We start from the raw sequence: 21,757 nt of genomic DNA on the forward strand, positions 1-21,757 counted from the left end.
TATTTTTTATGATATATTGCCTTGGGCAAGGGAAAAGAAAAAATAAACTATTGGGACCACATCAAACTAAAAAGATTTTACACAGCAAAGGAAACCATCAACAAAATTCAAAGAAAATCCACTGAATGGAAGAACAAATTCACCAATCATTCATAAGATAAGGGGATAATATCCAAAATTTATAAAGAACTTATGAAACTCAACACCAAAAAAAAAAAAAAAATCTAATTTAAAAGAGGACATAACACCTGAACAGACACTTCTCCAAAGAGGGCATACAGATGACCAATAGACTATAAAAAGATGCTCAACATCACTAATCATCAGAGAAATGCAAATGAAAACCACAATGAGATGTCACGTCACAGCTGTCAGAATAGCTATCTTCAAAGAATCAACAAGTGTTGGTGAGGGTGTTGAGAACAGGGAACCCTTGTGCATTGTTGGTGCAAAAATGCAGATTTGTGCAGTCACGGTGGAAATCAGTATGGAGTTACCTCAAAAAATTTAAAATGATAATTAACTCTCAGAAAGAGAAACTAAAAAAAAATCTCATTTATCATTGCAACAAAAAAAGGTAAGATACCTAGGAATAAACTTACCTAGGAATAAACTTAACCAAGGATGCAAAAAACAGGGACACAGAATACAGGAACATTGAAAAAAGAAATAAAGGAAGATATAAAAAAGTGGAAGCATATACCATGTTCATGGATTGGAAAAATCAGCATTATTAGAATGTTTGTGATACCCAAAGAAATCTACAGATTCAATGCAATCCTATTAAAATGCCAACAGCATTTATCACAGATCTAGAACAAATACTCCAAAATTTGATATGAACAAAAAAGATCCCAAATAGCCACAGCAATTTTGAGAAAGAAGAACAAAGATAGAGTCAAGTGGAGGGGGTTAAGGAAGGGAAAAAGGGGGAGACATGTGTAATACTCTCAACAATAAAAACATTTTTTAATTTAAAATGGAACTGCCTTATGTCCTAGCAATATCACTTCTGCATATTTTTCCAAAGAAACCCAAAACACATTGCTGCATTATTTACAATAGCCAAGATTTGGCAGCAGCCCAAGTGTTTATCAGTGGTTGACAGGATAAAAAAGCTGTGGTACATTAACATAATGGAATACTACTCAGACATTAAAAAAAAGATGGTAATCTTACCCTTTGGGACAGTCTGGTTGGACCTGGAGAGCATTATGCTAAGTGAAATAAGCAAGTCAGAGAAAAATAAATACAATATGATTTCACTCATATGTGGGATCTGGGGAACAAAATAAACTAACAAAGTGGAAACAGACTCTTAGATAGAGAATAGACTGCTATCAGAGGGGTGGGGGTTACCAGGATGAGTGAAGGTGAAAGGATTAAGAAGAAAAAAAAACCCTCCTAGATAGGTAACCGCACATTGATTACCAGAGGTAAGAGGGTTGGGAGTGGTAGAAGAGGGTAAAGGGGAGATAAATGGTAATCAAAGGAGACTTGACTGGGGGTGGTGAACACACAATACAATATGCAATAATGTGTTATAGAATTGTTTACCTGAAACCTATATAATTTTATTAACCAATGTCACCTCAATAAGTTCAATAAAAAGTAAGGGAAAAAATCAGACATCCACACAAAAACTTGTACATTACTGTCCATAGACAAATTATTTTATTATAAATAGCCAAAAATGCTAACAACCTAAATGTGCATCAACTGATGAATGGATAACAAAATGAGGTGTATCCGTATAGTGTCATATTAACCAGTAAAAAGGAATAGAGTACGGACACATGCCACAACATGAGCGAGCCTAGAAAACATCATGCCAAGTAAAAGAATCCAGCCACAAAAGATCAGAATTCAGAATGGGAAAATTTGTAGAGACAGAAAGTAAATTTGCCTAGGGCTGGTGAAGGGGGATATAAGTGGTATTGAGGGATGACTGCAAACAGACCTGGGCTTCTTTTGTTTTTGTTTTTGTTTTCTTGTTTGTTTTTTGTTTGTTTGTTTTATCCTCACCCGAGGACATTTTTCCGTTTTTCCTACAGATAGAGTGGGAGGGAGAGAGAGGAAGAGAGAGAGAGAGGGGAACATCCATGTGAAAGGGACACATCGAGTGGCTGCCACCCGCACGACCAACCAGGTCCAGGGACAAACTGCAACCGAAGTACATGCCCCTAGTGGGAACTGAACCCGGGTCTCTCCGGACCTCAGGCGGACACTCCAACCGCTGAGCCAAACCGGCCAGGGCTTGTTTTTGTTTTTTAATCTTCACTCAAAGATATGTTTTTATTGATTTGAGAGAGAGAAGGAGGAAGAAAAAGAGAGAGAAACATTAATGTGAGAGAGAAACATCAATTGGCCACTGGTACACTCCCCCAATGGGGATTGAACCCACAACTTGGGTATGTGCCTTCACCAGGAATCAAACTCTCGACTCTTCAGTGCCTGAGATATTGCTCCAACCCACTGAGCCACACCAGCCAGGGCTGGCTGGGCTTCATTTTAGAGTGATGGAAATGTTCTGAGATTAGATATTAGTGATAGTTGATTATGCTAAAAACAGTGTAATTGCATACTTTAAACCTGTAACTTTATGATATATAAATGATAGTTCAATAAAGCTATTAATAAAATAATAGCCTTCATATGTACAAATAGTAACTAGTTAGATAAGATGGAAGTAAAAATATCATAATAACAACAAAAATACCTGGAATAAATTTACAATGTACAAAATGTATATAAGGAAACAAAGTCTCTTGAACCATACAACAGATTTTGATTGCACACTTTCCTGGTTCTTTCTGATACTTTTGTATGTGTGCCTATAAATACATAAAACCTCCATTTTGACTGCAAAGTCTGGAGAATATGTACTTGTTTTCAAGGTGCAAGAAATGAAATAAATAAAAATATTTGAAAAATAAAGTGAAAACACAAAACATTCCTGATGACCTTAGTTTTTTTCTGCTTTCTAATGCACATGTCTTTATGCAAATGAATATTATTCTAAATGTAAACTCTCCCTTAATTAGTGCAGACCACAGTATTATAAATATAATTTATTTTGTTAATACTTTGTTGTCATACTTTCGGTTTTCTTAAGAAAACCAGTTGGGGTTACTTTTTTTGAAGAAAAGGAAGTTCTGCTTAGTAATCTGGAGTTCTCTTTAGAATATTTGTTAAAAATCTTTCTTTGATACAGAATGATCTCAACTGACATGTTAATGTCTTGTTTTGTGCAGTCTCACGGTTAGAAACCAAGAACAGAGACCCAGGAGGGCTTCCCATGAACTCAGAAGAGATGACCTTCCAACCTGTGAGGAAAGGTAAAATCTCATTTGTTTAGCTCACTAAGTTAACAGAAATGCCTACCTTATTTATTAATTTTTTTGCACTATATGTTTCAGTGAAAACATAGTTTCTGTAACTGCAATTTAGTAATATCAAATTATAATGCAGTATCACATTTTCACTGCAGAATTTCTTTTAATTTATTGTGTGACAAGAAGAAAAATCAGTTTCATCATTAATCTAATGCCTGCTAATCTCAAATATAAATTGATGCTTTTTGACAAAACATAGTATTATTTTATTTTTATGTAATATACTTTTAAAATAAAAGACTATAATGAAACATACACATTTGGTTTTTAGGAAAGTTTTAAAAGTCCTTTTACTTCTTACATATTAACTTATACTTCCATTAATGTACTATTTTTTAAATTTAAGTAAATGCACATACATTACTTTCCGTAATGCCAAATTTTAAAATTGTCTCTTTTCTCACCTGTATTATCAATGATTTACTTTCACCTTTATATTCTTATACCTTTTCTTGGTATTATGGCTATATAATTGCAAATACAAAACAAATATCCTAAAAGCACTGTTCAAATTGGTCTTGTATGAAGTTGTTTATTTTTGAGAGAAGAAAAGGCAGTAGCCTAAAATGTTGATTAAATATTTTTCTTTATTCTTTATCTTATTTATTCTTACCCAGATTTTTCAAAGTCTGGGAAGCACATTAAAATCTTCCACAACTTATGAGTTTCTCAAAAGCAGCCTTTCATCTTATATATTCCAGTATAATGTATTTTATACCAAAGCTTTGAGGTTGTTACATCTGAAACCACAATGCCTAAATCTAGTTCTGGCTGTACCCATCCTGCCAGTAGGACCTTAGAACCTTGGGCACTTTACTTAGCAGCCATATCATGCCTCAGTTTCCTTATATATAAAATGGGGATGGTAATAGTTGGTTGTTGCTAAACCAAAGAAGGGCTGTTGTGAGTGTTAAATAGGACCAGTAAAGTACAGAGAACAGAACCTGGCATAAGGCAAGCATTTAATCCATGTTGGCAATTATTAGTTCTCAATCCTATCCAATAATATAAAATGACCCTTTTAAAAAATTTATCCTTACTGTTGAAATTATTACAGATATCCCCTCTTTTTTTCCCCATTTGACCTCATCCTTCCCACTCCCACCCTGCTCCTGCTTCCTCACACTATTGTGTTCGTTGGTTATGCATATATACATATAACTTTTTTGCTTCATCTCTTCCCACCCCACCCCCCTCTGTGGTTCTTCAGTCTAACAATTAATTTGTACTTCTTAATGCCTTCATCTTTTTCATCCATCCCCCGAAACCCCTCTCCCATCTGGCAACCAACATAAAGTTCTCTGTAACTACATCTCTGTTTCTGTTCTGCTTGTTAATTTTGTTTGTAGATTCAATTGTTGATAGATATGTATTTATTGCCATTTTATTTTTCATTTTTTTGATCTTCTTCAAGAAAATGCTTCAACATTTTATATAATACTGGTTTGGTGGTGATGAACTCCTTTAGCTTTTTCTTGTCTGGGAAGCTCTTTATATGTCCTTCGATTCTACATGATAGCTTTGCAAAATAGAATAATCTTGGTTGTAGGTCCTTGCTTTTCATCACTCTGAATATTTCTTGCCACTCCCTTCTGACCTTCAAAGTTTCTCTTGAGAAATCAGCTGACAGTCTTACGGGAACTCCCTTGTAGGTAACTGACTGCCTTTCTCTTGCTGCTTTTAAGATTGTCTTTAACCTTTTGCATTTTAATTATGATGTGTCTTAGTGTGGACCTCTTTGGGTTCATCTTGTTTGGGACTGTCTGTGCTTCCTGGACTTGTATGTCTGTTTTCTTCACCAAGTTAGTAAATTTTTCTGTCTTTTTGTTTTCAAATAGGTTTTCAATTTCTTGCTCTCTCTCTTCTCCTTTCAGCACCCACATGATGTGAATGTTGGTATGCTTAAAACTGTCCCAGAGGCTCCTTACACTATCCTCATTTTTATTTTTTCCAAATCAATGGTTTGCTTCTCTGCTTCACTGCCTCTACTATTGATTACCTATAAATTATTCTTTACTTCAGTTAGTGCTTCCTCTACTTCTGGCTGTGCTTCCTTCATTTCTGACTGGTCCTTTTTTCTGTTCTTGAGGCCCTTGCTAAGCTCACTGAGCATCCTTATAACCAGTATTTTGAACTCTGCATCTGTTAGATTGCTTATCTCTATTTATTTTCATTCTTTTCCTGGAGTTTTGTTCTGTCCTTTTAGTTGGTATATTTCTTTGTCTCCTCATTTTTTTGCAGCCTCCCTGTGTTCGTTTCTATGTATTAGGTAGAGCTGCTACATCTCCTGGACTTATTAGGACAGCCTACCTTAGGGTCCAGTGGCAAAGCCTTCCTGATCACCCAAGCTGAGCACTCAAGGTGCATCCCTATGTGGACTGTACACTCTTCTATTGTAACTGAGTCCTGATTGCTATTGGCTGTCAATGGGAGGGATTTAGTCAGACTGATCAGCTCCAAGGATTAGCTGTGCCCACTAACCACCAACCTGTGACCACCTTGGAGGACCAGCTGTGCAGAGGCCCACCACACAGAGCAAGGCTTACTTCAGCAGGGCTCTGGTACAGACTGAGTTCACCTCTTAAGTGTGTCACTTGTGGAGGTGGGGCTTTGACGTGGTCTGAAGGTGTCCACTGGCTATGCCACCTCTGGGACCTTCTGGCAGGTGCAGGCCAAGGTCAGTCACAGCCTGTGTTCTACCCAGGGGACAGGCATAAGCTACAAAGCTATACGCAGAGGGCTGCTTCTTGTGCTGGGCTTGGAGGTGCCCAGGCAAGGCCAAACAGTGAACGACAGCCAGCTCCTGTCAGTGCTAGGCCTGGGGACACTTAGCGAGAGGTATGGGGCTCACTAACACCAGATGCTGCTTGTTTGAGAGATTTTAGGAAAATCAGAAGCATGAGCCCAAACAGGCCTTTCCTGTGGTAAAGCCACTGGAAACAGGTTGGGTGAGCCTGAAAATTTGGTGGAGCAGGGCCTCAGGGAATCACCAAAGCAGGGCAAACAGTTGAAGCCAGGTTGCTGGAGTCCCAGATATGGTGCCCATCTGCCGCCCTACAGTAGGGCTCACCCAAGGAACAACAGCCTCCACCAGGATGTCCGTCCGGGAGAAAGCTGCCTCTCCAGCTCTCACCCCGATGGCCAAACATCGAGTTTATCCTTGTGTGTCTCTCATGCCTTTCAAGCTGCCTCTCCTGCAGTAGAGCCTGGAGGGAGCCAGTCAGACTATATTCAATCTCAGACCCTTTAAGAGGAGCTGCCTGGGTCCTCAGCAGCCTCAGCCTTCCTCGGCTTCAGTTACTGCTGGTTAAATAGCCAGAAGTTATAGGGACTTCTCTTCCTGGCACTGGAACACTGATCTGGGCACCTGGTGTGGGATGGGGACTCCTCACTCCTCAGGGAGGACCTTCCCAGCTGAGGTGTCCTGATTTTTATCCACCACACATGGGTGTGGGACCAGCCTGTCCGCCTCCACCCTCCTGCCAGTCTCTATGTGGCTTCTTTAATTTTGTAGTTGTGGGACTTCCATTCAGCTCAATGTCAGGTGGTTCTGAAGGATGGTTGTGTTGCAGTTTAGTTGTAATTTTGATGTGGTTATGGGAGGAGGTGAGACCACGTTTACCTACCGGCCATCTTGAGTTCAGCCCTAAAACAACTTTTTATCCAGTTTAGTTCCTTTTGCTTCCATTTCTACTCAGTTATTAATATTATTCTCATTTACATGAGCCTCCTATATATTTGCCTGTGTATTTGTTTTTAATTTTTGGTAATATTTTGTATGTTTCCAAAAATATAAATAGAGAATTATAATCCAATTATGTTAAGTCGGTTATTTTGATATTTACATATTCTCTGAAACTGCTTGTAATACCTAATTATCTACTTAATTCTTTTTTATTTTTTTATATTTTTTAAATTTTTTTATTTTTTGCTATGTGAACTGTACTTTCTTTGCTTATAGGTTCTTAAGTACTATGGAAATTATATGCTACCACTTTTGAAAACTTTTAAGATTTTCAAAATCATTCTTTAATATATATTTCTTAAATTGATAGGAGTAAATAGATAGCTTTTGAATTTTCATATTGCAGGAACACAGCATACAGTCAGCCCTCGTTTATCGCAGTTAATCAGTTCCAAACTGTACCGTGATCAATCAATTTCCGCAAAGTGGGATTCTTTTTTTTTAATTAATTAATTTATTTTTGTTACAGATGTTTCTCCTTTTTCCCCCCATTAGTTCCCCCCTTTTTCTCCCTCCCCGCCCTGTCCCCAGCTTTGTTGTCCATGTCCATTGTTCATGCATACATGTATGTAAGTTCTGTGGTTTATCTCTCCCGCCACCCCCTCTTCTGGGGATTGTCAGTTTGTACCCACTTCCACGTCTCTGGGACTACCCCATTCCTCAGACTATTATGTTCATTATATTCCACAAATAAGTGAGATCATATGAAACTTGTCTTTCTCTGTTTGGCTTGTTTCACTTAGGATGATACTTTCCAGGTCCATCCATGTCATCTCAAAGGATAAGAGATCTTTCTTTCTTACAGCTGCATAGTACTCCATTGTGTATATGTACCACAGCTTTTATATCCATTCGTGTACTGATGGACATTTGGGCTGTTTCCAGATCTTAGCTATTGTAAATAGTGCTGCTACGAACATGGGGGTACATATATTTTTTTCTGATTGGTGTTTCATGCTTCTTAGGGTATATTCCTAGAAGTGGGATCACTGGGTCAAATGGAAGTTCAATTTTTAATTTATTGAGGTAACGCCATATTATTTTCATAGTGGCTGCACCAGTCTGCATTCCCACCAGCAGTGTACTAGAGTCCCCTTTTCTCCACAACCTTGCCAACACTTGTTGTTTGATGATTTGTTGATGACGGCTATTCTGACAGGTGTGAAGTGATACCTCACTGTTGTTTTAATTTGCATCCCTCTCCCATACAGTGGGTTGCCTTTCCATTTTGATAATTGTATCTTTTGCAGTGCAGAAGCTTTTGAGTTTGATGTAGTCCCATGTGTTCATTTTCTCCTTTATTTCTGTTGCCTTAGGAGATGTATCAGTGAAAATTCGGCTGCAAATGATGTCTGAAATTTTGTTGCCTACAGTTTCTTCTAGGATTTTTATGGTTTCATGAGTCACATTTAAGTCTTTTATCCCTTTTGAATTTATTCTTGTGTATGGTGTAAGTTGATGGTCTAGTTTCATTTTTTTGCATGTAGCTGTCCAATTTTCCCAATACCATTTATTAAAGAGGCTGTTTTTACTCCACTGTATGCTCTTGCCACCTTTGTCAAATATTAATTGAGCATATTGTCTTGGGTCCATTTCTGGGTTTTCTGTTCTGTTCTACTGGTCTATATGCCTGTTCTTGTGCCAGTACCAGGCTGTTTTGATTACAGTGGCTTTGTACTGTAACCTATAATCTGGTAATGTGATCCCTCCAACTTTGTTCTTCTTTTTCAAGATTGCTGTGGCTATTCAGGGTCTTTTTTGGTTCTATATAAACTTTTGAAGTATTTGTTCTAGTTCTGTGAAATATGTCATTGGTATTTTGATGGGAATTGCATTGAATCTATAGATTGCTTTGGTTAGTATGGATATTTTAATGATGTTAATTCTTCCAATCCATGAACAAGGTATGTGCTTCCACTTTTTTCTTATCTTCCTCTATTTCTTTTTTCAATGACCTATAGTTTTCTGCAAATAGGTCCTTTATTTCTTTGGTTAAGTTTATTCCTAGGTATCTTAATTTTTTTGCTGCAATGGTAAATGGGGTTGTTTTCTTAGTTTCTCTTTCTGTGAGTTCATAATTGGTGTATAAGAATGCCATCGATTTCTTGACGTTAATTTTGTATCCTGCTACTTTTCCAAATTCATTTATTAAGTCTAGTAGATATTTAATGGAGTCTTTGGGGTTTTCTATGTATAGTATCATGTCATCTGTGAATAATGACAGTTTCACTTTCTCCTTTCCAATTTGGATCCTTTTTATTTTTTCTTCTTGTCTGATTTAGGTGGCTAAGCCTTCCAGTACTATGTTAAATAAGAGTACCGAAAGTGGGCATCCTTGTCTTGTTCCTGTTCTTAAGTGAAATGCTTTTAGTTTTTGCCCATTGAGTATGATGTTGGCTGTATGTCTTTCATATATGGCCTTTATTATGTCAAGATATGATCCTTCTATTCCCACATTGCTGAGCGTTTTTATCAGAAATGGATGCTGGATTTTGTCGAAAGCTTTTTCAGCATCTATTGATATGATCATGTGGTTTTTATTCTTCATTTTGTTTATGTGTTGTATCACATTTATTGATTTGCAAATATTGTACCAGCCTTGCATCCCTGGGATGAATCCCACTTGGTCATGGTGAATAATTTTTTTGATGTATTGCTGGATTCGATTTGCTAGTATTTTGTTCAGGATTTTGGCGTCTATGTTCATCAGGGATATTGGCCTGGAGTTTTCTTTCTTTGTAGTGTCTTTTTCTGGTTTTGGAATTAGAATTATTCTGGCCTCATAGAACATGTTTGGAAGTCTTCCTTCTTCTTACATTTTTTGAAATAGCTTGTGGAGAATGGGTGATAGTTCTTTTTTGAATGTTCGGTAAAACTCCCCCGTGAAGCCATCTGGGCCTCGCTTTTGTTTGCTGGGAGAGTCTTGATTACATCTTCAATTTTCTTAGTTGTTATTGGTCTGTTAAAGTTGTCTATCTCTTCCCAGTCCAGTTTTGGGAGACTGTGTGTTTCTAGAAATTTGTCCATTTTGCTTAGATTGTCGAATTTGTTGCCATATAATTGTTCATAGTAGCTGTTAACGATCTTTTGTATTTCTGTGGTGTCGGTTGTTACTTCTCCTCTTTCATTTCTGATTTTGTGTATTTGGGTTCTCTCTCTTTGTTTCTTGATGAGTTTACTAGCTAAGGGTCCATCAATCTTGTTTATCTTTTTGAAAAACCAGCTCTTTGTTTCATTGATCCTTTGAATTGTTTTTTTGGTCTCTATGTCATTTATTTCTGCTCTGATCTTTACTATTTCCTTCCTTCTACTTGCTCTGGGATTTTCTTTTGTCTGCTCTCTAATTCTTTAAGTTGTGTCAGACAGTCAATTAGAAATTTTTCTTGTTTCTTGAGGTAGGCCGGTAGTGCTATGAACTTCCCTCTCAGAACTGCTTTCGCTGCATCCCATAGATTTTGTGTTGTTGTGTGTTCATTTTCATTGTTTTCCAGGAAGTTTTTAATTTCTTCCTTGATCTCCTCGGTAACCCATTCATTGTTTAATAACATGCTATTTAGCCTCTATGTGTTGAAATGTCTTTACATGTTGTTGTTGCACTTGATTTCTAGTTTCATGCTATTGTGATCTGAGAAGATGCTTGATATGATTTCAATCTTCTTGAAGTTGTAGAGATTTAGTTTGTGTCTTATCATGATGTCTCTCTTTGAGAATGTCCCATGTGCACTTGAGAAGAATGTGTATTCTGTAGTTTTGGGGATGTGATTCTCTGTAGATATCTATGAAATCCATTTGGTCTAGTGCTTCATTTAGAGTCTCTGTTTTCTTGCTAATTTTTTGTCTAGAGGATCTATCCAGAGGTGTCAACGAGGTGTTGAAGTCCCCTGCTATGATTGTATTGCTGTTGATCCTCCTTGCTATTCCTCCAGAAGATTTTTAATATATTTTGGTGCTCCTATGTTGGGTGCATATATGTTTATCAAGATTATATCTTCCTGTTGGATAGATCCTTTCAATATTATGTAGTGGCCTTCTTTGTCTCTAGTTATGGTCTTCATTTTGAAATCTATTTTATCAGATATGAGTTTTGCTACCCCAGCTTTTTTTCCCTTTCCATTTGCTTGAAAGGTTTTTTTCCATCCCTTCACTTTCAACCTATGTGAGTTTTTTGTTGTGAAGTGGGACTCTTGTAAACAACATATAGATGGGTCATGCTTTCTTATCCATTCAGCTACTCTGTGTCTTTGTATCAAAGCATTCAATCCATTTACTTTTAAGGTAATTTTTGATATTTATTCATTGCCATTTTTGTTTAATGTAGTTCTATTTTTCTTCCTATTTCCCCTGCTAATTGCAGCAGTCCTTTTAATATTCTTTTTAGTGCTGGTTTGGTGCTAATGTATTCCCTTAGCCACTTTTTGTCTGGGAAGTTCTTTATTTAACCTTCTATTTTGAATAATAGCCTTGCTGGGTAGAGTAGTCTTGGATTCACATTCTTGTTTTTCATGACCTTGATTACCTCATGCCATTCCCTTCTGGCCTGTAGTGTTTCTGTTGAGAAGTCAGCTGAGAGCCTTATGGGGTTTCCTTTGTAGTTAACCTGTTGCTTATCTCTTGATGCTTTTAGGATTCTCTCTTTGTGACCCGTCCTGCAGGTCGAGCAACGAGGACTCTAGAGGGGGATTGAGGATGAGGAGGGACAAGAGACACAAGAAATGGAGACAAGACAGGGCTCTGATCAAGTCTCTTTTATTCTGGGGAGATCCACACTATATATAGGGCAAGAAGCAGAAAAACAAGAACATTTGTTGCCAAGCGATAAGTTTGTAGTAACCACCCCGAAGCAATTTCAGGTAAATATCAAGTAAATATCCCGGGTGGAACAAAAGATAAACAGAGCATAACTGGCTGAGTAAATGGTTACTTAAAGGAATGCAGAAACATTGTATACAGAGGTATCCTGCCTTGGGGCAGGAGATGGCAGAGCAGATTATAACAAAATGGTTGCCATGCAAATAGTCTCCCACATCTTTGTCTTTAATTTTTGGCATTTTAATGACTATGTGTCTTTGTGTGGGCTGTTTGGGTTCTTTTTACTTGGGCCTCTCTGTGCTTCTTGAACTTGAATGCCTTCTTACCTCACCAAATTAGGGAAGTTTTCTGTCACTATTTCTACAAATATGTTCTCTAACCCTTGTTCATTTTCTTCTTCGGGGACCCCTATGATGCGAATGTTATTACATTTCCAGTTGTCCCACAGTTCGCTTGAGCTGTCTTCCTGTTTTTTTAATTGTTTTTTCCTTTTGGTTTTCTGGTTGATTGTTTTCTACCCTATCTTCTAATTCACTCATCCAGTCCTCATCTTCCTCTACTCTGGTATTTAGACCTTCCAATGTGTTTCTTAGATCTGATATGTCATTCTTCATTTCTTCTTGGTGGTTTTAAAGTTCCAGTTGGTTGATTTTCAACATTTCTATGTCTTTACTCATGGTGCTCATGTCCTTATACATGCTGTTGAGTTTCCTCAAGATTATGGCTCTGAATTCTAGTTCTGTTAACTTGCTTAACTTCACCTCATTTATCTCATCTTCGGTAGAGGCCTCTTGTTCTTTCATTTGGCTTTTGTTTCTGTGTTTTATCATTTTGGGCTATCACAGTGGGCTTTGGAGCCTGCCAAATTTTTCCTGTAGGTGTTTGTATTCTGCTCTTTGTGGCTCCCTCTCCTGGGTTTTGATGAGACAGGGAGGACCCGTGTTAAACATCACTGTCAAGTCTTACTTCCTGATTAGAGTTGCTAGTCCAGGGATGGTACAGTTATCCTTTAGCTTTTTGCCTGGAGGCTATCAGTTGCAGTTACCTGAAGAGCCTTAGCTTCTCAGTTTTATGAAAAATTCCCTCAGGTGCTCAGCATAAGGGGATTTCCTGAGGGTGGGGCAGATGCTGGTTGTCAATGGGCCTCAATTTGCATTTCAGTGGCCACCTGGGTGGGGTTGAATCTTTGAGGGAGGGGCTGCTGCCTCTCCCCAGAGCCCTAGGAAGGAGTAAGGTGACCTCAGTCCTGCGTGGCCGAAACTCAGCAAAAGTGCCCTGCAAATCCCGAGTGTCCCCACACAGTTCCAGTCCAATCTGCCCTCCCTCTGCTGGAGCCCAAGGTGAGTGGCTGTGGCTATTTTAGTGTCTGTCCCAGCTCTGTGCTGTTGAGCTGCTTGGGCCTTTAACCCAAGGGCGCTGCTCATAGCTAAGGCCGCTGCTGACTGTGGGTTCCCAGCCCCGCTCTCGCATCTTGGCAAGCCTACCAGGATTGAGTCAGTGTCCCTGGTTATGTGGTCCTCCAAACTGCTTTTCTGTTGCTTTTTCCTTACGATTTGTCTTTATTTTTGTTGTAATTTCAGTTTGATCCTGGGAGATGGTCTGTGTAGCTTCCATTCACTCTGCCACCAGTCTGGAATCTCCAAAGTAGGATTCTTCATTTACACAGTTGTCCTCGCCACTTCGTGCTTCGACTTTCGTGGCTTCACTCTGTCGCACTTTTTTCAAGTCTACTATAGTATAGAATAGTATAGTATAATATAGTATAGTATAGTATAGTATAGTATAGTATAGTATAGTCTAGTCTAGTATAGTCTAGTATAGTATAGTATAGTATAGTAATATTTGAGAAAACTGCAATAGAGTGAAACCGCGAAAGTCGAAGCGAGGGATGACTGTACCATTTTAGTCTCACCAATTTAATTACCCTTTTAAAAGAGAATTTAGGATTTTTATATAGATTATTTTAAGTTAATATATATATATATATTTTTTTTTTTATCCTCACCCGAGGACATTTTTCGATATTTTGTTCAGATAGAGTGAGAGGGAGAGAGAGAGAGAGAGAAACATCGACGTGAAAGCGACACATCGAGTGGTTGCCACCCACACGACCCAACCAGGGCCGGGGACAAACTGCAACCAAGGTACGTGCCCTTAGCGGGAACCGAACCCGGGTCTCTCCGAACTGCAGGCCAACGCTCTAACCGCTGAGCCAAACCGGCCAGGGCTAAGTTAATATTTTAAATTATTTTTAAAATATATTTTAAAACGTTTTCTTTGAAAACTAATTTTCTGTATTTTTTAAATCCTCACCAGATGATTTTTTTAATTGATTGTTAGAGAAAAAAAGAAACATCGATTGGTTGTCTTCTGTATGTGCCCCAACTGGGGATTGAACTCTCAACCTAGGTATGTGCACTGACCTGGAATCAAACCTGCAACCTTTTTGGAATATGGGACAATGCTCCAACCAACTGAGTCTTCCAGCCAGGGTCTAATGTTGTATTTTATGTTTTTATACAAAATACTTTCTTCATAAAGAAAACTTAAATAGGCCCTGGCCAGTTTGGCTCAGTGGTTAGAGTGTCGGCCTGCGGTACAGAGAGACCCGGGTTCGGTTCCCGCTAAGGGCACGTACCTCGGTTGCAGTTTGTCCCCGGCCCTGGTTGGTCGTGCGGGTGGCAGCCACTCGATGTGTCCCTTCACATCGATGTTTCTCTCTCTCTCTCTTCCTCTCTCTCCCTCCCGCTCTATCTGAACAAAAAAAAAATGTCCTCGGGTGAGGATAAAAAAAAAAAAAAAAAAAAAAAGAAAACTTAAATACACACCATAAAATAAAAAATCAAATAATACAAAATTTTACATTAAAAACTTAAATCTCCTTATTTCAGACCTTACTCATCCCAAACTCCAGATACACTAACTGCCATCAACAGTTTTTATATATCCTCAAAGGAATTTTTTCTATATTTTCTCACAGTTGTGCTGAAATGGGATCCATCTTACAAACTGAATCTATCTTTGAAACCAAACTTGAAACTATTGTTTGGATACCTATGATAACTTTCTCTGCTGACTGCTCTTTCTATGAACTACTTTCTCTGGTCTTGAGCTTTGTATTTATGCTGCAGTACTGGGTCAGTTGTAATTCCTCTTCAAGATGTAATTTCAAGAAAAGAACATAGAATTTACTTCTATATTCTATATTCTTGTGAATCTTTGTATATGTGTGTGCTTTTTCTATGACCTTCATGTAATAGGACAAGTCACCTACTGTTAAACACTGGGAGTTTCAAGGGGGGTTTCAGTGGTGAGATACCCAAGGTAAAGAAAGTACACGAAGCCCTGGCCGGTTTGGCTCAGTGGTTGGAGCATTGGCCTGCGGTCCAGAGAGACCTGGGTTCAGTTCCCACTAAGGGCATGTACATTGGTTGCAGTTTGTCCCTGGCCCTGGTTGGGTTGTGAGGATGGCAGCCACTCGATGTGTCCCTTTCACGTCGATGTTTCTCTCTCTCTCTCCCCATCCCACTCTATCTGAACAAAAAGTGGGAAAATGTCCTTGGGTGGGGATAAAAAAAAAGCACACGGAGCCAACAGCCAACATCAGGAGGGGTCAACAAACGGCAGCAGCCTTATTCTATACACTAGGGGCTTTTATAGACTCTGTGGCAGGACACTCAGCAGGAGACAGTCATGGTGCATGCGTCCTAAGCTTTTGCTGTATCCTGCGTATATAATGGTAATGTGGTCTGTACCTGCGCAGCCAGTTCCAGGGTCATGTCCTGAACCATGGCCTCTATTAACAAGCCAGGTTCCTGAGCTCGAACACTCCACCCTCTACAGGCTGAGGTGTTGGGGCTTGACCCATAAAGCATTTCCCTGTACCCAGAGCCCACAAGAGCAATACAGGCTGCAGCATAGAACTATGAGACCTCCAGCAAGGCCTGCCAGACGCAGTAGGGTCCATCTCCAGGAATTCCCCAGCTTGGTCCACCATTGTGTCAGAGGGTCTTCGTGGAGAACCTGCATCACTGAAACTTCAGCATCCATTTCTTTCAGGCTTCCTGTATCTGCTGCTGATGGTCTGGGATATAAACACAGCATTCAACATGCAAAAGGGCACAAGCTCCTCCCTGTGCCACAGTCAGGAGATCTACGGCCATCCTGTTCTGTAACACTGCTTTACACATACATGTAGTTTCATCTGTCAGCAAAGCTAGGGATGTACGAGTAACAGTCATGGCTTGGGCTCTATGTTGGGCCAAAGCTTCTACTTGCAATTCTACAGCTATTGTCCCACCCCCAAGTATAAACAAAGCCAGGGGATAGAACCACCAGGCAGCTCTTTTATCTTGGTGCCATCTTTGATAAACGGGGTCCCAGTTAGTGGGTCTCTGGGTTAAGGTGGGTGTGAGGCAGCCCTGTATAAAGGGACACCTCTATGTACACCATCCCATCCAGTAGGCGGGAAGGTAGGGCCATCCATAGCGTCCACAGATCCAAAGAGCATCACCTGGCAAAAAGTCAGTAGACTTAGTACCCACTAATTTCCTTTCATCCCACCACTAGTTGGTATTCTCTCTATGGGAGATATTCTGACACAATTCCTTGTGGATACAGTCTACTCTACAGTTAGGGACAGTGTAATTTACTTGCTCTATACAGGAAGGAGATATTTGCAATAATTCCATATGGGTCTCCATCATCCACCCCCAACCATTGTATACAGCTTCCCCAAGTAAGGGGGGTTCATTGTGCTAAGTCTGGTGCAAAAGAGTCTCAATAGCCTGGCAACGGGCATTCCATTCAGCACCTGTGCGCTTTCCAATTGCAGAGGGTCGTCCAATTCTTGAGCGTAGCTGGAGCTACTCACCAGGGAAGGCCGCCTAAAGTGTCAGATGGGAGCTCAATACAGACCCAGCAATGTGACACATTGTGCACCTTGGCAAAGGTAGGCACCCAGGACAGCAAACTGTTCCCAGTGGTCAGCCTGGGCAGTAAGACAAAGCAGATAATGAAATCATCATTGGCAAGTCACAACCCTCTGGCAAGATGCATGCTACCTGCTCATCCTCTGATAAGATGGTAGCTTGTATAGGGGCCCCTCCCAGCCGGTGATACCACACCTGTAGTCCTTGCGAAGGGGGCATGGGTTCCTCTACTATGTTTACTAAATATAAAGGTATGGGCCATAGGTGAATGGCTGGCACACCATGCAAGAGGGAATCTTTCCCTCCAGGAGGCAATGTGGCCCATACTGTCAGAGGCTAGCATCCTAACCAGGCTGTGAGTGAGAGCCCTTTTTCCAAACCTTGACCCCAGGGTTGTATCAGAGCTATCCAAAGGGCTCACAGGTTTTCACTTGCCAAGGCCACATCCGTTGTTCTGCGCATCTGGGAGCCACCACTGTGGAAGCAGCTAAAATAATGGCACCTCCACTCAGGGAGGGCTTTAAGTTAGTGACACCCATAGTATGCAGGTCGTACCCTTGGTAACTCTGTCCAGGGGGACTTTACCTGTTTTCCAAGCCTGTTCATTCAATAGCCTCGCTGCTATGGGCAGGTGTCTTTTTCAGCGCCTCCAATGTGGTGTTAGGGCTAGTAACTTTTCCTTTAAGAGCCCATTGAATATTTCTATCATACCTGTGGCCTGGATCTATAAGGAACAAGTAACTGCCACTCGATGTCATTGTCCCTTGCCCAGGCTTGGACCAAGTGGCCTGTAAAATGAGTTCCTCTATCACTGGCTATAACCAGGGGCCTCCCATAGGCAGCTGCCAATCACTCCAGAGCTTGGAGGGTGTGAGGCTGTTCTGCCTTGGCCACAAGGAAGGCAAATCCAAGGCCTGTAGTGGTGTCACTGGCAGTTAATACACCGTGCCCCTCGGTCCTGAGGCAGTGGTCCAATGGAATCGACCTGCCAATTTTGTAAGGGTTGGGCTCCTCGGGGAATTTGCGCCAGTTTCAGCAGTAACCATCTTCGCTTCGAGTATCCCACCATGGATACTCACGCATGGGCTTAGCTCTAGTTACAGGCAAGCCCCAGCGTTGGGCCACCAAGCCCATGGTTCGGGCACCAATGTGACCCAATTTCTTATGGAGCCAGGCAGCCACTGCAGCTGGTTCTGGAGAGCCGAGAAGGGCTCACACACACATCAGTGTGTCTGCTGCATCATTTCCAGGGGCCTGCAAGCGCTATGCCCTGACAAGGTAAATTACCTCTCCTCCTTTCAGGCCCCGTTCGCACAGGTCCTGCCACATATCCTTTTCCCACAGGCGTCGATGGACTACAAGCCATTCTTGGGCTGCCCAGCGAGGCGGCCATAGAGTTAGGCCTCTGTACACCGCCCAGCTATCGGTGCACACATGCACACAGCCAGACTCTTATTAACACTATCCACATAGCTCTCAGTTCGGCCCACTGGCTCGAACATCGGGCTCCTGTATCATAGCAAAAGGTATCTGTTGCCAGTTGCAGGGCCACCACCTCCCTCGTTGGCGGTTGGCCTCGGCAAGAACCATCAGTTTACCAAGCATCTGCTGGAGGGGGAGGCTTTCCCTCCTCAAAGGGCTGCGGCTTTCCTCCACCTCCGCAGAGGGCTCCCCCCGTTCTGCCCTAAACTGTCTAGGTCCCAGCAAGGAGTGCAGCTCCTGTGTCAAGGGGATGATAGAGGACCGAGCCCTCTGTTCCAAGTAAGCTCCCCTTTGTCAAAGTGGGAGTCTGCCCCCCCCTCCCCTGTGCGTGGTCGAGTAGCCCAAGACCGTAACCACCCCTCTACCAGTACGTGGTTTGCACTGTGACAGGACAAGGCTGTCCTAACAGGGCTGCGCACACGGCCGCCAACTGCTTCTCAGTGAGGGAGTGATGACTCTCAGCTCCCTTCCACAATTGGGACCAAAACCCAGTAGGACTCTGTCAAGCTTCTTGTTTCTGCCAAAGTCCCCAACCAAACCCCCAAACCCGAGTCACCCACCTGTACATCAGGAGGAACAGCAAAGCCAGATCCACCACTCGCAGTGTCTGGGCCTGGACCACTGCCCATTTCGTGGCCAGAAACACTTGCTCCACCGCAGGAGACCAGTCCCGGGCCTCCCCCTTCTGGGCCATGCAGTGGAGGGCTTTCATCAGCATGGCTAAATGGGGCATAAAGGTTCACCAGAACCCTAGCAATCCCAAGCATGTCTGCAACCGTTTCACTGTGTCTGGTCGGGGATAGGCCTGTATCTTATCTGTAATTGGCTCTGGCATGACCTTCGTCTTACCCAACCAGACAACACACAAGAACTTGACAGAGTATCCAGGCCCTTGGACTTTGTCCTCGTTGATAGCCCACCCCCAGCCCGCCAGGGCTTCCTGAAGGCTGTGTGTCCCAGGTTCTAGTTCTCATCCTGGTGACTACACCAAGTGTCAGAGACCGTGGGTTTCCAGGGGGTTTTGGTTGTGAGATACCCAAAGTAAAGAACGCATGCAGAGTCGACATCAGGAGTGGTCAAAAAATGGCAGCAACAGCCTTATTCAATACAGCTGGCAGCTTTTATAAACTTGTGTGGTGGGATCCTCAGCACAGGGCAGTGCTTGAGGCACCGTGTGGCACATGCCTCCTAAGCTTTTGCTGTGTCATGCTTATATAATGGTAACGTGGTCTGCGCCTGTGCAGCCAGCTCCGGGATCATGTCCTGAACCACAGCCTCTGTTAACAAGCTGGGTTCCCAGGCCCTAACACCTACACAGCAAATTCTTGGATATATAACTTTTAGCCCTCAAAACTAGAGAGCTTTTTGCCTTGTGTCAGAGTAGATAATCTGAGGAACTTCCCAATACAGAACAACAGATTTTGCATAAATCTAAAAGTTTTTACATTGCTGGGCTCACAGAAAGTAAGAAAAATAACAGAGTACCTGAAACACCAAACCAAATAAAAAGCAAAACTTTGAGTCACGACTGCTAAACACAGGAAAGAAAGGTTCTGTCTGAGGGCAGGTGGGGAGTGGGGCGAGGGCAGTGTTGAAACAGAGTCCGGGTGAAGCCTTGATCTCATCTGAAAGAGTCTGAAATGGTCACGTGTCAGTAGCTCATTCTAGATCTCAGAAGAAGCAAACACACATCTTTGAAGAAAATAAAACATCCTCAGTTTCTTTCTTTTTTTAAAAATTATTTTTATTAATTTGTTTTTGTTACATATATTTCTCTTTTTCCTCCATTGACACCCCCCCCTTCCCCAGCTTTGTTGTCTATATCCATTGGTCATGCATACATGCATATAAATTCTATGGTTTATCTCTTCCCCCCCAAGACCCTTCTTCTGGGGTTTGTAGTCTCTACCCTACCTCTATGTCTCTGGGTCAGTTTTGTTCATCAATTTGTTTAGTTCATTATATTCCACAAAAGGTGAGATCATGTGATATTTGTCTTTCTCTGCTTGGCTTGTTTTGCTTAGCATAATATTATCCAGGTCCCTTCAGGTCATCTGAAATGATAAGAGATCTTTCTTTCTTACAGCTGCATAGTATTCCATTGTGTACATGTACCATAGGTTTTTTATCCACTCATCTTCTGATGGACACTTGGGTTGTTTGCAGATCTCAGCTATTGTAAATAGTGCTGCTATGAACATGGGGGTACACATATTCTTTCTGATTGGTGTTTCAGGCTTCTTAGGGTATATTCCTAGAAGTGGGATCACTGGGTCAAATGGCAGTTCAAGTTTTAACTTTTTGAGGTAATACCATATTGTTTTTCTTTTTTCTTTTTTTTTTTATCCTCACCCGAGGACATTTTTCCATTTTTTGTTCAGGTAGAGTGGGAGGGAGAGAGAGAGACAGAGAGAGAGAGAAACATCGATGTGAAAGGAACACATCAAGTGGCTGCCACCCGCACAACCCAACCAGGGCCGGGGACAAACTGCAACCGAGGTACATGCCCTTAGCGGGAACCGAACCCGGGTCTCTCAGGACCACAGGCCGATGCTCTAACCACTGAGCCAAACCGGCTAGGGCCCATATTGTTTTTCATAGTGGCTGCACCAATCTGCATTCCCACCAGCATTGTACTAGAGTCCCATTTTATCCACACCCTCGCCAACACTTGTTGTTTGATGATTTGTTGATGGCAGCCATTCTGACAGGTGTGAAGTGGTACCTCATAGTTGTTTTAATTTGTATCTCTCCAATGATTAGTGACATTGAGCATTTTTTTCTATGTCTCTTGGCCATTTGTATGTCCTGTTTGGAGAGGTGTCTATTTAGGTTCTCTACCTATTTTTTAATTGGGTTCTTTGTCTTCCTTTTGTTGAGTTGTATGAGTACTCTATATATTTTGGAAATTAATTTCTTATTTATCATTGGCAATTATGGTCTCCCATATGGTGGGTTCCCTTTCCATTTTGATGATTGTTTCTTTTGCTGCGCAGAAGCTTTTGAGTTTGATGTAGTCCCATGAGTTAATTTTTTCCTTTGTTTCTGTTGCCTTAGGTGTGGTATCAGTGAAAATTCTGCTACATATGATGTCTAAAATTTTGTTGTCTAACTTTTTTTTTTTTTTTAATTTTTTGGATTCAGGAGTTACATTTAAGTTTATTACCCATTTTGAGTTTATTCTTCTGTATGGTGTAAGTTGATGTTCTAGTTTCATTTTTTTACATGTAGCTGTCCAATTTTCCCAACACCATTTATTAAAGAGGCTGCCTTTACTTCACTGTATGCTCTTGCCACCTTTGTCAAATATTAATTGGGCATATTGTCTTGGGCCAATTTCTGGGTTCTCTGTTCTGTTCCATTGATCTGTCTGCCTGTTCTTGTGCCAGTACCAG

At 41.2% G+C, this 21,757-nt stretch overlaps 1 protein-coding gene across 1 annotated transcript in view; it reads left to right on the forward strand.

Moving 5' to 3' along the window:
• Nucleotides 1-21,757, forward strand: part of RGS20 (regulator of G protein signaling 20) — a 155,586-nt gene that overhangs the window by 121,905 nt on the left and 11,924 nt on the right. Inside the window, 1 exon segment of the mRNA XM_036264117.1 lies at nucleotides 3,255-3,338. Coding sequence (XP_036120010.1) covers nucleotides 3,255-3,338 — 84 coding nt within the window.

The sequence above is a fragment of the Molossus molossus genome, unplaced genomic scaffold (assembly GCF_014108415.1).
Source record: "Molossus molossus isolate mMolMol1 unplaced genomic scaffold, mMolMol1.p scaffold_m16_p_16, whole genome shotgun sequence".
NCBI lineage: Eukaryota > Metazoa > Chordata > Mammalia > Chiroptera > Molossidae > Molossus > Molossus molossus.